General features: G+C 39.6%; 1 protein-coding gene across 6 annotated transcripts in view; it reads left to right on the forward strand.

Moving 5' to 3' along the window:
* PALM2AKAP2 (PALM2 and AKAP2 fusion) overlaps positions 1-16,659 on the forward strand; it is a 536,456-nt gene that overhangs the window by 143,728 nt on the left and 376,069 nt on the right. For all 6 annotated transcript variants that reach the window (XM_072650185.1, XM_072650184.1, XM_072650187.1 and 3 more), the window contains exon 3: positions 7,811-7,941. In XM_072650185.1, coding sequence (XP_072506286.1) covers positions 7,811-7,941 — 131 coding nt within the window. The remainder of the gene's footprint in view (positions 1-7,810; positions 7,942-16,659) is intronic.

Consider the following 16,659-nt stretch of genomic DNA (forward strand, 5'->3'; position numbering starts at 1 on the left):
ATGTTGAATTATTCTAGAGGGCCTATAATTTCCCTTCTCCCTATTCAGCAGAAGTCTTATATAGGTTGTAGTTCTATTTAGAGTTGGTTTTTTAATTCTTTGTGATGTCCCAAATGTTCTGTTATATTAAGGGTTCTTAACCTGGAGTCCATGACCTTTTTAAAAAACATATATTTTTATAACTATTTCAATATAATTGGTTTCCTTTGTAATTCTATGGTTTTTTTTTAAATTTAACTTTTAACATTTATTTTCACAAAATTTTGGGTTACAAATATTCTCCCCTTTTATCTCCTCCCCCCCCAAACCCAAGCATTCTAGTTGCCCCTGTGACCAATCTGCTCTCTCCTCTATCCTCCCTCCCTGCCCTTGTCTCCGTCTTCTCTTTTGTCCTGTAGGGCCAGATAGCTTTCTTGACCCCTTACCCTGTATTTCTTATTTCCCAGTGGTAAGAATATTACTTTTGATCCTAACACTTTGAGTTCCAACTTCTTTAGCTCCCTCCTTCCCCACCCCTTCCCTTTGGAAGGCAAGCAATTCAATATAGGACAAATTTGTGTAGTTTTGCAAATGATTTCCATACTAGTTGTGTTGTATAGGACTAACTATATTTCCCTCCATCCTATCCTGACCCCCATTACTTCTATTCTCTTATGATCCTTTCCCTCCCCATGAGTGTCAACCTCGGATTGCATTCTCCTCCCCATGCCCTCCCCTCCATCCTCCCCCCCACCCTGCTTGTGCCCCTGTCCCCCACTCTCCTGTATTATGAGATAGGTTTTCCTATCAAAATGAGTGTGCATTTTATTCTTTCCTTTAGTGGAATGTGATGAGAGTAGACCTCATGTTTTTCTCTTGCCTCCCCTCTTTATCCCTCCACTAATAAGTCTTTTGCTTGCCTCTTTTATGAGAGATAATTTGCCCCATTCAACTTCTCCCTTTCTCCTCCTAATATTTCTCTCTCACTGCTTGATTTCATTTTTTTTTTTAAGATACGATCCCATCCTCTTCAATTCACTCTGTGCACTCTGTCTCTATGTATGCGTGCGTGTGTGCATGTGTGTGTGTGTGTGTACTCCCACCCAGTACCCAGATACTGAAATGTTTCAAGAGTTCCAAATATTGTCTTTCCATGTAGGAATGTAAACAGTTCAACTTTAGTAAGTCCCTTATGACTTCTCTTTGCTGTTCACCTTTTCAGGGTTCTCTTCATTCTTGTGTTAGAAAGTCAAATTTTCTTTTCAGCTCTGGTCTTTTCATCAAGAAAATTTGAAAATCCTCTATTTCATTGAAAGACCATTTTTTCTCCTGAAGTATTATACTCAGTTTTGCTGGGTAGGTGATTCTTGGTTTTAGTCCTAGTTCCTTTGACTTCTGGAATATCCTATTCCATGCCCTTCGATCCCTTAATGTAGAGGGTGCTAGATCTTGTGTTATCCTGATTGTATTTCCACAATACTTGAATTGTTTCTTTCTAGCTGCTTGCAATATTTTCTCTTTCACCTGGGAGTTCTGGAATTTGGCCACAATGTTGCTAGGAGTTTCTCTTTTTGGATCTCTTTCAGGCGGTGTTCTGTGGATTCCTTGAATATTTATTTTGCCCTCTGGTTCTAGAATCTCAGGGCAGTTTTCCTTGATAATTTCATGGAAGATGATGTCTAGGCTCTTCTTTTGATCATGGTTTTCAGGTAGTCCCAGAATTTTTACATTGTCTCTCCTGATTCTATTTTCCAGGTCAGTTGTTTTTCCAATAAGATATTTCACATTATCTTCCATTTTTCGAATCTTCACGCTATGTTCTGTGATATCTGTCTTTCTCATAAAGTCCTTAGCGTCCATCTGTACCATTCCAGTTTTGAAAGATCTATTTTCTTCAGTGAGCTTTTGAATCTCCTTTTCCATTTGGCTAATTCTGCTTTTGAAAGCATTCTTCTCCTCATTGGCCTTTTGAACCTCTTTTGCCAATTGAGTTAGGCTAGTTTTCAAGGTGTTAATTTCTTCAACATTTTTTTGGTTCTCCTTTAGCAGGGAGCTGATCTGCTTCTCTTTCATCCCTCTCATTTCTCTTCCCAGCTTTTCCTCCACCTCTCTAACTTGATTTTCAAAATTCTTTTTGAGCTTTTCCACGGCCTGAGCCCATTGGGTGGGCTGGGACACAGAATCCTTGATTTCTGTGTCTTTGCCTGATGGTAAGCATTGTTCTTCCTCGTCAGAAAGGAAGGGAGGAAGTGTCTTTTCTCTGAGAAAGTACCCTTCAATAGTTTTATTTCTTTTCCCTTTTCTGGGCATTCTCCCCAGCCAGTGGCTTGACCTCTGAATATTCTCCTCACACCCACCTTGCCTCCTGGTCCTCCCAGCCATCGTTTGGGGACTGAGATTCAAATGCTGCTTCCCACCTTAGGGCTTTTGGCGGGGGCAGGGCTGCTATTCAGTGTGAGAATTAAGTTCAGATGCTCAGGTCAGGGCAGGGCCGCCTCTCAGGCCCAGTTCCCTCAGGGGGTTTATGCACAGACCTTCCACAATGGATCCAGGCTCCCGCCCACTTGGGGAGCCCCTGTCTGCAGCCGCCTCTCAGCTTCTATCTCCCCGGGGGGGGGGCCCGAGCCATGGGGGCACCCCACTCCCCTCTCGACCCGCCAAAGAGACTCTCTCACCAACCCTCACCTGTGGGTGGAGGGGCTTGTGCCGCCGCTGGAAATCCTGTCCCTAAAGCCTGCTCGGATCTGTACCTCTCGGCCGCCGCAGGTCCGGGCTGGGCTCCGCTTCCGCAGTGCGACGGACCCTCCGCGAGAGGTTTGCAGGTCCCTCTGTGGGTGGAGGGACCCTCGTGGCCGCAGGATATCTCGTCCCCGTAGCCCGTTCGGATCTTTTCCTCACGGTGTCGTGGCCACTGCAGGGCTGCACTCAGCTCCCAGTCCCGGCGCCCAGTCCACAGTGCGAAGGACCCCCGCGAGAGGTTTGCAGGTCTCTCCGGAACAGAAATCTCCCTCGCTCCAATATTCCGTGGCCTCTGGGTGCAGAATTGGCTGTGAGTTACTCCCCTCTAGCCGTTCTGTGGGTTGTGGGTTCGGAGCTATGTGTATGTGCGGCTTTCTACTCCGCCATCTTGGCTCCGCCCCCCAATTCTATGGTTTTTTATTTTATATATTTTAAAACTTTCTGAGGAACTGATAGTCTTCACCAGAGTTTCAAAGAATTCTGTGTCACAAAAAAATATTGAAAACCCCTGCATTAAATAATTTCTATTTTTATTTTTGGGCATATGATAAAATCATTTCCTTCTCCACCCTCCTCTCAAGCTATGAGGTACCTTTCCATTTAATTTTAATTTCTGTGACATGGTATTCAAAGCTTAATTTAAAATGAATCCAGCATTTTCTTGCCTACTGTGAGTTTACAATCTAAAATGACAGCAGAAATGTAAGTTTCAATGTGTTTTCCTTACATGAAATAGTAAATTACTTGTGATTTATTTTCATAACCATATTCTTGGTGCCTCATTAAAAGCAGTTCTATTAACAGCAGTGAGGCTTTTTTAAAATAATTTTTATGTTTTCATTTTTAATAACATTTTACCAATTACATGTAATGGCTATTTGCAGCATCCAATTTTTTTAAAAAATTGAGTTCCAAATTTTTTTCCTTCCTCTCCCACCTCCCCCTTCTCTAAGATAGTAAATAATTTGATATAGGTTATATATGTTCAATCATCTAAAATATATTTACATATTAGTCATGTTATGAATAGGCTTTTTATTTTTGATAGGTGGGGAAGACGGCCTTGTAAGATCTTTTACTGCACTGAAATTTTTAAAAATTAATTTTTATTGATTCTTTTTGTTATTGTACCACATTCTTTTCTGAGCATCTCTCTTCCCAGGACACAAGGAACTATTCCTTGTAACAGAGATTTTTAAAAGAAAGAAGAAAAAAAAGCAGTTCAGCTAAATGATCCTAACATGTTTACCATGTACATGCAATATTCTATATTCGTAATCCTTCCACCTGTATAAAGATGCTTCATTGAATTTTTTTAGAGAATTAAAACCATTTATCTAGAAAAGCTTTTGAAGTTCTGAAACATTTCTGTGTTCTGTGTTGGGTTCTACCTAGAATTCAAACATTAAGTTATATTGGAATGGGGCCAAAAGATGATGTAACAAATTAAACGTTTCTGATGCTTTCTTTTGAGGACTGAGAGATGCTTCATGGAAAAATCTGGTTCTCCATCATATAGTTTGACATAATTATTGGGTGAGTGCACAGTATTTCTTTAGATAGTTCTCAGTTAACAGCTTAAGCCTTAAAATGACTGCTTTCAATGAAACTTTCTGTCATAAATTACAACTCTAGAAATTATCTAGGAAGGTGATGTGTACGATACCTTTAACTTTGGTGATGGGATTTACCTATTAAGTCAGAGCTGCTAAGATTAGACCCACAGAACTCTCAAGTGGACAAATATTCATGCAGATGTGCATATAGTTTCGTCTTCAAATCATAAATCTGAGGAGGGTTCAAGTACTAAAAATTGGGGAGAATCAGTTGAGGCTTTGTGAAAGAGGTCACACTTGAGCTGAACCCAACAGAAAGGTAGGAATTTTAAGAGATAAAAGTAAAGAGGACATGGGGACAGCTTATAGAAAGGCATAAAGGGGACACACATACAATATCTATAGCAATATCTATCTATAGATTTCTATAGATATATCAGCATTCATATAAATATATAAACATGTCTATAGATATATAAAGAGATTGTAAGACATATTCATATATATATATATATATTTGCTTTTTCTGAGAACATGCTTTCTCTTTCTATAGACTATAAACTTACTGGAGGCAGGTAAATTCATGTTAAATTAATTCATGCCCTTTACATCCCTAGCCCCCAAGTGCCTAGTACATAGTAAGTACTTAAGAAATGTTTGTGAATTGAGAAATTGACTAGTTCGTTGAAAGTGGTCAGGGATGCATTGTTTTCTAGGGGAAGCCAGGTTGTCATTGGCTCAAAAAAATGGGGGTGTGGGGGAAGCATGAAGTAAAGACAAGAAATGAAGGACAGTTTATTTACAATAGAATAGAGTTTATAGAGGATATAACAAAATGGGAGATCAGTGGACCATAGGACTGAGGAGGAAAGGAGAGGGGAAGGCAGGAAGGAAAAGGTATTTTTGTCTCAGCAGCTGTAGAATCTGAATTAATGGATTAAGAGGAAGAAGAGCTCAGAGTTTGCTTACCACAGGACCAGGGCCTCTACCTGCCAAGTTTTGTAATGATTGAGTATGGCACTGATGCTCGCTGGTGGCACCAAGTTCAGAATTGGTTACAGGGATGCTTGGGATATAGAATAGGGAGTATAGGTGGTATGGAGTTCTTTCAGTTTCTTCAGCCTGGGCTAAACTCACACTGAGTACTAATCACATAGCCTCTCTCTACATAGTGGCAGGGGATGAAACTCCCCTAAAGAATCTAAGTTGAGTTAGCACTCAGCTCCTGATCTCTGAGTCCACAGAGTCCACATGCCCTTTAGCACCCTTGGGAAACAGAAGTTCTAGTTCTCAGTCTGCACAGGGATCTAAGGTGGTTTGAGATTTTCTTTAGTTTTTATGTTTTTAATGAACAGAAATCTATTTTATCTCCCTCTCATGTCTACCCCATTGGAAAAAGAAGAAAAAAATCCATGTATAGTCAAGCAAAAGAAAAATCCCTCATTGGTTATGTTCAAAGATATATGCCTCATTCTACACGTACCCTAAGAATAGTGCTTATTAAAGTGTGGTTCATGGATCATCAAACTGTGTTTGTTCAGACTTAACTGAGGGGAAAAAAAGCAATCTATAGGGAGTCACCAAAGTCTTAATGGAATCCATTCTCTGTCTCTGTCTCCATCTCTCTGTCTTTGCTTCTCTCTGTCTCTCTCTCCCTCCCCCCACTTCCTATCCTCTCTCTTTCACACACATACATGTACACATAGGCACACAATCCAAAATCTGATTGACACATGGAGTGAGAAAGCAGCTATTCCATGACTCTCTCTGCAATGAATTTCTGCTGTTTCTAAGTTCTTTCTGATGGATTTATGTACTTGCTTTCTTCTGAAAGGGCTGTACAAACACAGATGGCTTGATATAAAGCTCTAATCTTTTCTAACTCTAATCTTACTTATTATCTAGAGAGCTCTTTGGAAAAGACTTACTTTATAAGGTTTTTAAATCTGTAAAAAGTGAAAGATGAGCTTAATGTGACCCTTTGTTTTTACCATTTTCATTACTGAGGTTTCATTGAAACCTGGGTAACTGAGGCAGTTGGTACACACACACACACACACACACACACACACACACACACACACACACACACACACACACACACACACACACACCCCACACTGTCATATAAACTGAAAACTGTTCTGCTTTTTGCTATCCAAAAGCTATTTCTGTGGTTGCCCATGTTCAGTATGCCTGAGTCTGGTTGTATTCCAGATGCCTAAGTCAGTCTCCTGCTAAAATTAAAAAAATAAATCTACAGTGGGTTAAGGAAGCCTTTGAAGTTTTTCAAAGTTAGATGTGTCTGAATTGTTAATTTCCCTTGATAGGCCCCCAAAAGAAGAAAACAACTGTGCTTTTTTTTTCTTCATGATGTCAAAACACTTTCCCAGCAGCCTTCACAGAGACAGATATACATTTCTTTTTATTAGATCATCATTTCCTGTCTCTCCAAACTGAGAATTTTATTGGTACCACTTCAAAATGAAATCATTGCCACAAGAAGATGGAATGGTAAAAGATTGTGCACACATGCATTTAAAACTGTACATATGCCCACCAGTCTGCATTCCCAATGGGTACCATGTCTATAGTACTTTGATCTAAATCAGCTGACACTATATGAGGCTCTTTACTTACATGTGTATGTCACTATGCAAAAAATCATAGGGTACATGATTATTCTTTCCTTTTCTCTCTGTCTTACATACTCAAAGAAAATAACCCAAAATAAGGTTTTGAACTTTTGTGATTGTGTTAGTTGCTTTATATTTGTGCAGATGGAAGCCTCTTGCACCAAGAGCAGATAGAGTCAGAGTATAGCAATGGAAAGAGCCTTCAAGGGAAGAAAATGATGGTGATAGTATGATCCAGGCAGTAGGATTTCAGAAAAAACATCCGTTGGCAATTAACAGTCTTTTCTCAATATTTTGCCAAACATCCTTCTTCTAACCAGCTTGCTTAATTTCTCCCCGCCCCAACCTCATCACAACATATGTCCATTTTTTAATAAGCATGCTACTAGGGAACAAATGCTGGATGAGTAGCGGATCTAGTTTTGAATCCCAGCTGTACTATTTACTACCTCTATGACCTTGGACAATGAGTTCAGGAAGACTTTGAGAAACCAAGGAATGCAGAATCCTAACAAACACAACCATCCTGAAGGGCCAGGCTTCCGTTTCTATAAGAAGCAAGGGTTTTCACCAATGTACCAGACTGGAGATCTGATACAACCCCAAGATTGAATGGTTAGAATAACTCTGTCACCAGAGCAAAAACTTTGGGGATTAACACAAAATGAACATCTGTGAATTTTGAACCCTAGACACAGCTGTCTCCAAAGTCCTGTTAAAGATTTTTTTTCTCCTTAATGTTTGCCTGGAGGCTTAGACCATGCAGCTGCTATAAATTTCTATAAATTTCCTACTCCAAAGAGAACTCTGAAAATGAGATTCCCCCTCTCTAGAAATAAAAAGAAAATGGTGAGTTTGAGAAATTCATCTCAACATCTTTCTTTCCCCTCATTCTCACAGTCCAAAGCACTCCGAGAAAAATGGCTGCTCCAAGGAATGCCAGCTGGTACTGCTGAAGAGGAGGAAGCAAGAAAACGACAGTCTGAGGAAGATGAATTCAGAGTTAAAAAACTTGAAGATAATATTCACAGGTATGTGGTTTCATGTGTGGACTGGACACTGTTTGAGCAAAGAACAAACACCTGTGGTCTTCCCCTTCCCCCCTTCCTCCTTCCCTTCCTCCTACATCTAATTTTGGCTTTCCTTTTTTATAGGACAGTTTTATGTGAAATTGTCAAGGAATGAATGTATTTTTTCCGTGAAACTAAAGCTTATGTCTTTCAAGAGCAAAAGCTTTTTTTAAACAAGCTGTTTTGAATAGAAAACTTTATTTAACATATATAATACACTTCTCTGCCTTGTTAATCAGGATATATTGGATAGCATTTAACATTTTTTTACTACAATGAATCATTATTATATTATGCTGTGCTATAGTTCAATGATGCTTTCAGAGTTTATCGAGGTAGGCAAGGCTAACTGACCCCAGGCAGTCATGCTTTTGGAGTTTCTGACAATTTTTATAAATTTTTAGTCTCTCTACGCCTTCCTTCTCAAGTTTGTACGTGTTTACTTGTTATCCTTGTGCCCACCTCTAGGTCAGGAGTCCTGTAAATTTGTGGGGTCTTTTAAAATATTTTGATAACTGTATTTCAGTATTATTGGTTTCCTTTGTATTTTATCTTAACATTCAAAAACATTATTCTGAAAAGAAATAGGCTTCACCAGACTACCCAAAGGGTCTGCGACAATAAAAAAGATTAAGGAGAATCCCTGTTCTAGAAAATACCATCCTCAAACTACTTCTCAGTTTTTGTTTCCATTTCTTATGGGCTGGGGAAACAAGATAACCAAGACTGTTAGATTGTTGCTGAATTGTGTCTGATGCTTCATGATTCCATTTGGGGTTTTCTTAGCAAAGACACTGAACTGCTTTGCCATTTCCTTCTCCAGCTCGTTTCCTCAGATGAGGAAACTGAGGCAAACAGGGTTAAGTGACTTGCCCAGGGTCACACAGCCAGTAAGTATGTGATTTGAACTCAGGAAGTCTTCCTCATTCCAGGTCCCAGCACTCTAGCTGCTGCACCACCAGAAAAGATGCCAACTTGCTTTGTCCTCACCTGGGAATTCCCTATACTAATGAAATCAACCCTCCAATCCCTGCCCCTTTTTATACACATAAATATTTTAATGCCATCAAATTTTGCTCTTTATAGCATGGATCCAATTTTGTTTTTAAAGATACAAGTTCCCAAGATCATGGCCTGTAAACAGCTCTACTGCACTTGCACATTATTATATAACCATAAATTATATCAACATTTTAGTTTAACCTGTAAACATCCTCACTGTTCCTGCTCTACGCTAACTCATCATGATATAACCAAAGTCATCGCAAACTTAGGAGCTTATGATTGGCATGTTGCCTTCTTTGTCTGTTTCTCTATAAATCAAGTGAGCACTAGTCAGTGAATGTGGAATGTGAAAATGGAAACCTGTGCTTGTCTCAACCTGCCATCACTGGGATGAACAATTAGGGGTATGCTGTAGGAGCTGAGTTCCCACATTGCTTCCAGACCCTGCCATCAGGAAGAATAAAGTAAATTAACCCCTTATCAAGTCTCCACTATTGTCCTTCTGTCTGCCCAGATCCAGAGTGAACCTGCTAGAGGTTGGAGCTGAGGAGCTCCTGTGTTACAACATATAAATTTAGATTTAATTTAGTAAACATTTCATTTGTTAATTTCGAGGCATGGTGTTAAAAGTAAACATAGACCCAGTTTTCAAGGAGCTTATAATCTAATAAAAAAGTTTTTAAAACTTTTTATATATTATGGACAACTTAGGTAATCTGGTGAAGCCTATAGATCCCTTCTCAGAAAAAATGGTGGGGTTTTTGGTTTTTTTATAATTAATTCTTTCCCCCTTCCCAAGACAGCATGCACATAGCCTGATATAGGCTCTACTTACACATTCATATTAAACATATTTTCACATTAGTCATGACGTAAAGAAGAATTAGAACTAGTGGGAGGAGCCAGAGAAAGAAAAACAAAGCAATAAAAGTAAAGGAGAACAAATAGTATGCTTTGATCTGCATTCAGGCTCCACATTTCTTTCTCTGGATATGCATAACCTTTTCCATCCTGTGGCTCTTGGAGTTGTCTTAGATCCTTGCATTGCTGAGAAGAGCTAAGTCTGTCTAGGTCATTCATAACACAATGTAGACTGTTCTCCTGGTTCTGCTCATTTCACTCAGCATCAGTTCATATAAGTCATTCCAGATTTTTCTGAAGTCTACCTGCTCAGTTTCTTACAACACAATAGTATTCTATTACATTCGTATATCACAGTTTCTTCAGCCATTCTCCAACTGATGGACATCCCCTCAATTTTCAATTCGTTGCCATCACAAAAAAAGCTGCTATAAATATTTTTGTACATGTGGATCTGTTGGGATTGGAAGCTCAATTCCGTGTGGACGGTCTCGGGCGGGTAAAAGTGGGACTTCTAAATCTTAGAGTCTTATGAGGCCCTCCATGAACAGCGGGGGTTCGAGAAGGTCAGACTGAGCTAGCTCGGCTAGCTCGGGTATTTCCGCCTCTCCCCGGGAGATACGTGATGGGTGGAGTCTCCCTGCCCTCAAGGTCGTCCCGGATCTGGGCACACTATTGTTATCTAACAGCACGGTATTGAGATGCAAACTGTGTGGCTGAAGGTTAAGTAGGATTGAGGAAGCCTGAAAGCTCTCTTAGCACGTGAGGAGCCAAGAGGACAGTAGGCTCCGCTTTCTTCTTTCCTCTCTCCCCTCCCCCTCTCTCCCCGCTTGTACTTCTACTTCCAATCCCTTAAGATCCTAGCCTCCTTAGGAAATCTCCCCCTCTTCCTCCTAAGGAAGACCCCCTGCACTTGTAACTAGACCCTGAAATAAAGCTCAACCCTTGTTCGACTCTGGAACGTCCTTTCTCTCATATGAGCATCCGGTTTTGGCCAACCGAAGACCTCGGAGGTGAGGTAAGAAGACTCGGGTAGCCCACACAGGCCTCTAGGCCTGGCAGTAAAAAAAGCTGCTATAAATATTTTTGTACATGTGGATCCTTCTCCCATTTGTATGATCTCTTTGGGATACAGCCCTAAAAGTGGTATTGCAGGGTCAAAGGGTATGCACATAGTTCCAAATTACTCTCCAGAATGATTGGATCAGTTCACAACTCCACCAACAATGCATTAGTGTTCCAGTTTTCTCATATCTTCTCCAACATTTATCATTTTCCTGTTTTGTCATGTTAGCCAATCTAATAGGTGTGATGTGGTACCTCAGAGCTGTATTGATTTGCATTTCTCCAATCAGTAGTTATTTAGAGAATTTTTTCAGAATAATGTTTTTAAATGTATTAAATAGATAAGATTACAAAGAAAATCAATGAAATTTAAATACAGCTATCAGAATATTAAAAATTTTAAAAATAGTTTCATGGATCATGTTAACAAACCCTGATCCAATAGGAGAAAAATACTTGTCATCAAATAAATATGATAGAAGGGGAGTGAGTTAGAGACAAGGAATTGAGACATTTGAACTTGAGGGAGATTACCTTCACCTGTTAAGATCAGAGAAGATTTATGGAAAAGTACCACCTCAGTTAAGTCTAGAAGGAAGAATGCATGGAGAGTATGGCACAAAGGGCAGCTAATAAAATGGTGAAGATATTTCTGAAGAATTCTAGGACTAAGACCAAGATTTTTCTCTTCATTTTCTTTTCCTTTATTCACTGGTGATGTGTTGAAGACCAAAGGCATTATACTAATAATTTATATATGATTGTCTTCATTTGTATATTCCACCTCCTAAAAAAGAAGTTGATTTGGAAAAGGATGGGTTATTTTGTAGGTTATGTAGACAAAATAGCCTTGGTTTTCAAAGGAAAGAAAAAAGAAAATCATGTGTTTTGCCATAAAAATGTACGGGTTTTCCATAGACTAAAATAGACTTTTAAAATCTTTATGTAAGAGAAATTTTTGTGAAGTTTAACATTTTTTGGTTGTTTAAAAATGAAGCAGAAGAAATTCAAAGCTATGCAACCCGTAAACATTTCGCAGACTCCTTGTCTCTTCCAGTATTTTGTAGTTGAGTGTATTCTCCTTGAGGGAAGGAAAGTTTCCATTTTTGTTCCCAGGACCCAGCGTAATGCTTTGCAAAGATTAGTAAATTAATAAATGAAATTAAAATAAATGAGCAAATTGATCAATAAATGCTTGCTAAATAAATTAATTAATTATGAGGGAAGTAAAGTCTAGGATTAGGGGACTACTTGGGCAAAAATATGGAGATGAGGAAAAAGGCAACCAACAAACATTTATTAAGTACCTACTGTGTTCTAGATGGCACAGTAGATAGAGTGCTGGCCATGGAGTCAGGAGTACCTGAGTTCAAATCTGGCCTCAGACACTTACTGTATGACCTTGGGCAAGTCACTTAACCTCTGTTTGCCTTAATCCACTGGAGAAGGAAATGGAAAACCACTCCAATATTTTTGCCAAGAAAGCCCCATGGAAAGTATCGGCATGATTTGGTTGATAGGATCACAAAGGGGTGGATACAACTGAACAACATACTATCCCCTGTGGGCACAAGGACAAAAATTAGATAGTCCCTGCTCTCAAGGAGCTTATCTTGTCTCTGAGGACAGGACAAAAACTGGGAATGGATAGAAGTCTAGTTTGGCTATAGCACAGAGTACATAAATGCAAGTAGTATGTAGTTAGGCTGGACAGGTAGTATTGATCCAGATTGTGGATCTCCTTACATGTCAGAATCAGAAGTTTATAATTTCTTTGGTGGCTAATGGAGTACTACTAAAGGTCTGTAAGAAGGGGGAGATACTATCAAAGCAGTGTAATAGCAAAATGGTTAGGCAAGCATTGTGAAGGAAGGATTAAATAAAGACTAGGAGGGCATGAAGACCCATTAGTAGGTTATCCTAGTAATCAAGGCAAGGAAAGATCAGAATCTGGATTGATATGGGTGCAATGGGAGTTAAAAAGAAGAGATAGATATAAGAATTATCTCAGAGGCAGAATGAATAGGTCTTATTAGCTGATTGGATGTGTGGGTGGGAAACAGGATGTGTGGAAGGGGAAAGAATTTAAAACAACTCAAGGATACAAGTCTTGGTGATGGGAAGGATAGTGATGTAATTAAGAGAAAAGAGGAGGGGCTCATTTGGAGTGAGTGGAAGACCAGGAGTTGAATTTTGAACATGTTGTGAGGTGCTAGTGGATAGCTAGGTGGTCCTTGAAAATACAGACCAGCAAGTATGGGGCAAAATTGGGAGTGGAGAAGATTGGACAGTTTCCATAGAGGCCATAGTTAAAGCCATGGGAGTAGATGAAATAACTAAGGAGAAGAGAAGAGGACAGAACCTCGGTAGCATCCCTATTTCAGGAGGAAGATGAGAAACCAGTCAAGGAGATGAAGTAGTAGTTTGATATTTAGAGAACAGGAATATGGTATTATGGAAGCCATGGAAGGGAGTCAAAGTTGTGAGGGAACAGGGAATAATAGGCCACTATGTCACATGCTTCAAGGTGGTTAAGGAGGATGAAGACCCAAAAAAGGCAATCAAATTGAGTGAGGCAGAAACTGTCGGGTGTTGTATCTAGGCTCTTAATAGAGTTTCAGAACAACTACTTTACCAGAAATGTCCATTCTATGACAGACTCTCCTGAATTGAAAAAAATGAACCTCCTACCACCTGAAAGGTACCAAGAATCACACAAGAAAACTGTTGTGTTTTGATAATCTTAAAAGACAGCTAGAAAGGGAGAAGAAGAGGAATATATTAGGGGAAGAAAAGAGAGAGGAATTGTGAGGGATATAATCTCAGTGCACAAGAGGAAGGGGTGGGACTAATGGCTCACACTTGAACCTCATTCTCATCATGACCAGTCAAAGGTGGGAAGAATGTGCACAGATACCTAGATGGATACAGAAATACATTTCACTCAACAGAGAAACAAGAGGAAAAGGGCAGAAAGGAAAAGGAAGAATAAGGAGAAAGATAAATCCTAAGCAAAACAAGCTCTGGGGAGGTGCAAAAATATCATGGCAGCTTTTTTTTTCTGGTGGCAAAAAATAAGAAACTATAGGTGGTGCTCATCAGTTGGGGAATGGTTGAACAAGTTATATGACTGTGATGGAATGCTATTGTGCTGTAAGAAATAATGAAGGGGATGATTTTGGACAAACCTGGAAAGACTTGTATGAACTAATGCATAATGAAGTGAACAGATCCAAGAGAACAATTTTTAGAATGAAGGCAGTGTTGTAAAGACAAACAACTCTGAAAGGCTTAGAAACTCTTATCAGTGAAATGACTGTCTACAACTCTAGCAGATTCAGGATGAAAAATACTTCCTGATAGAGAGATGAAAGACTCAAAGTGCAGATTGGGACATATTTTTTTGGGAAACAGTCAGGGTAGATACTTGTTTTCAGAAAACCTGAACAAACAAAAACAAAGTCCAAATTTCTAAGAGAGAAAGCCAGTCCCCTCAACAGTGTAAAATAGCAAATCAAGCTTATGAAAATGGAAGCATCTTGGGTTCTGTACTGCCAAGGCAATATTCATAGCACCGAGGGCGACTATGAACATGCTGGTATTCTGAATCACAAAGTATAGTAGATTCTCCATGTAAAAGGCAGAAGAAAACCATTTATTCAGACACCAGAAAGCCAAATCCCAACACCAGAAAGCGAAATCTGTCATAGCAACCAAGAAGCCAATACATATTACCATTGCAGGGGTCAAAGCCTTTCCTAATCTTTCCCCCTCCCTCCCCTTCACCTCCCCCTTTCCCCACACTGGAGCCTTCCCACAAGCAAATACTCACAAGACTAGCTGTGCCTGCCTGCCTATGTCCTCTCTCCACCACTCTAACTACTCTCACCAAATTCCAGTTCTGCTCCACCCTTCCTGTTCTACCTGTTCAGCAAGCTCCTCCCACCACATGTGACTTAGGCTTCCATGTGATTTAAGCAGGTCATATGGGCCTGTTAATGAATGGGAAAGATCTTTCCATTTAAATTACCATTACATTCAACCTCAAGATCTTTCATATTCATTACATAGATCGGTGGGGCAACTAGTATCAACAGAATTGTAACAGGGATAACAGAAAATAAGCATATAAAGCAATATCTTAGGCAACTGGTACCAGCAGAACTTTACAACAGTAGAACTTTATAACAGTATAACAAAATAAGCACATAAAACAATATCTTAGCGTGGGGATTGAGCACAAGCACTCCATCATTCCCCCCTCAAATGAATGGGACCTAAAATCTTGGGTTAAAGGGTGAAGATCTCTTATTCTGTAGCCACTTCCTGCTGAAATTGGATGTAGAACTGTCCCTGCCCCAAGAGCTTCCATTTGAGAGGTCAGTTCTTTAGCTGGCATGCAGAGCTTGGTGGACGACAGGGAGTGACATCCAGCTTAAGTGATCAGGCATCTGCAGGTGGAGGGTACTAAGCCTGCACAAAACAAATCTAGCAAACAAGTTTAACAGACAAAAAGCCAAAAAGAAACAAGGAGACAATAACCAGAAGCAGAGTAGACAAAGAGTCAGCCATGCTTCTGGAGTCCATGAATCCACTTATTCACGGTAGAATATAAGAGTTAAGGGTGAGATTTGGTAATCATCATCTCCTGAATAAGCAACAGTTATAGTATTATCTTTCCCATGTGCTAGACTTTCTGCAGTCTTTGGAACATCATCTGGTTTCTGTTTTACCCATGCTTTAGCTCCAGTTTTATTCTATCAGTAGAACCCAACTCTTTAGCTCCTCTGCTAATTATTTTGGAAAGAGGGTCTTTTTCCACAACGGGTATTGTTTCACAAGAAATAACAATCACTTGAACTATTCTGTCATTTTTACAAAATTATGTGGGTTTATGACCTAAATTTTGGAATGTCACAATAATTTCTCCTTGATAAGGAGAACCTGTCACTCCATGTGTTTCTCAAGCTGCTAATCCTGATTTAGGTAATATCCATTTTTAGGGATTATCATACATATTCCAGTACAGATTTTTCTTATTTCTTTTCTATCCAACCAAAAGTTCTCTAAACAATGTGAATCATATCTTGCCAAATCCTTTTCCAATTGACATATATTCCTCTGCTACTTGTTTTAACAATGAATGAGAGATACTAAGACCTCGGTCTTGTGCCCGCTGGTGTGTGGCCTGGGCTCCTAAATGACTGACTGTTTGATGGACCATTTTGCTAGTACTGGATCATCAATTGGTGTCAGAGTAGGAGCAGTATGTTGAGTAATCTTCATTAATCAATCAGCATGTGCACTGTACTCACATTCTGGCAGCATGGTGAGGGCCATATAAGCATCTACATGAAAAACTAACAAATTAGCAACCCAAAGCATCCCATATATCTTCCTATAATTCTTTGCCCAAGAATCATTTGCCATGAATTTCCTGATTTTGATATTTCCACATGGACATCCATGTAACTAACCCATTAGCTATTGCCCATGAATTGGTGAATATACGACACTGTCCTTGTTCTGTTTTGATAGCTTGATGTACTGCCACAAGTTCAGCATGACTACTTCCACCTATCCTAGTATATGGGTTATAGGCTACCATTTTCCAGTGTCTTTTGTGGCCCAAACATTTTGCTGTCCCATCAGTAAACCATGCATTGTCTCTTGTTCTTCATTTAATCCATCATATCCCTTATTCCATTTTACCAAGGACTGCAGCAACTGTTTCTTTGTTTCAGGGAG

Source organism: Notamacropus eugenii, chromosome 3 (genome assembly GCF_028372415.1).
Source record: "Notamacropus eugenii isolate mMacEug1 chromosome 3, mMacEug1.pri_v2, whole genome shotgun sequence".
Taxonomy (NCBI): Eukaryota; Metazoa; Chordata; class Mammalia; order Diprotodontia; family Macropodidae; genus Notamacropus; species Notamacropus eugenii.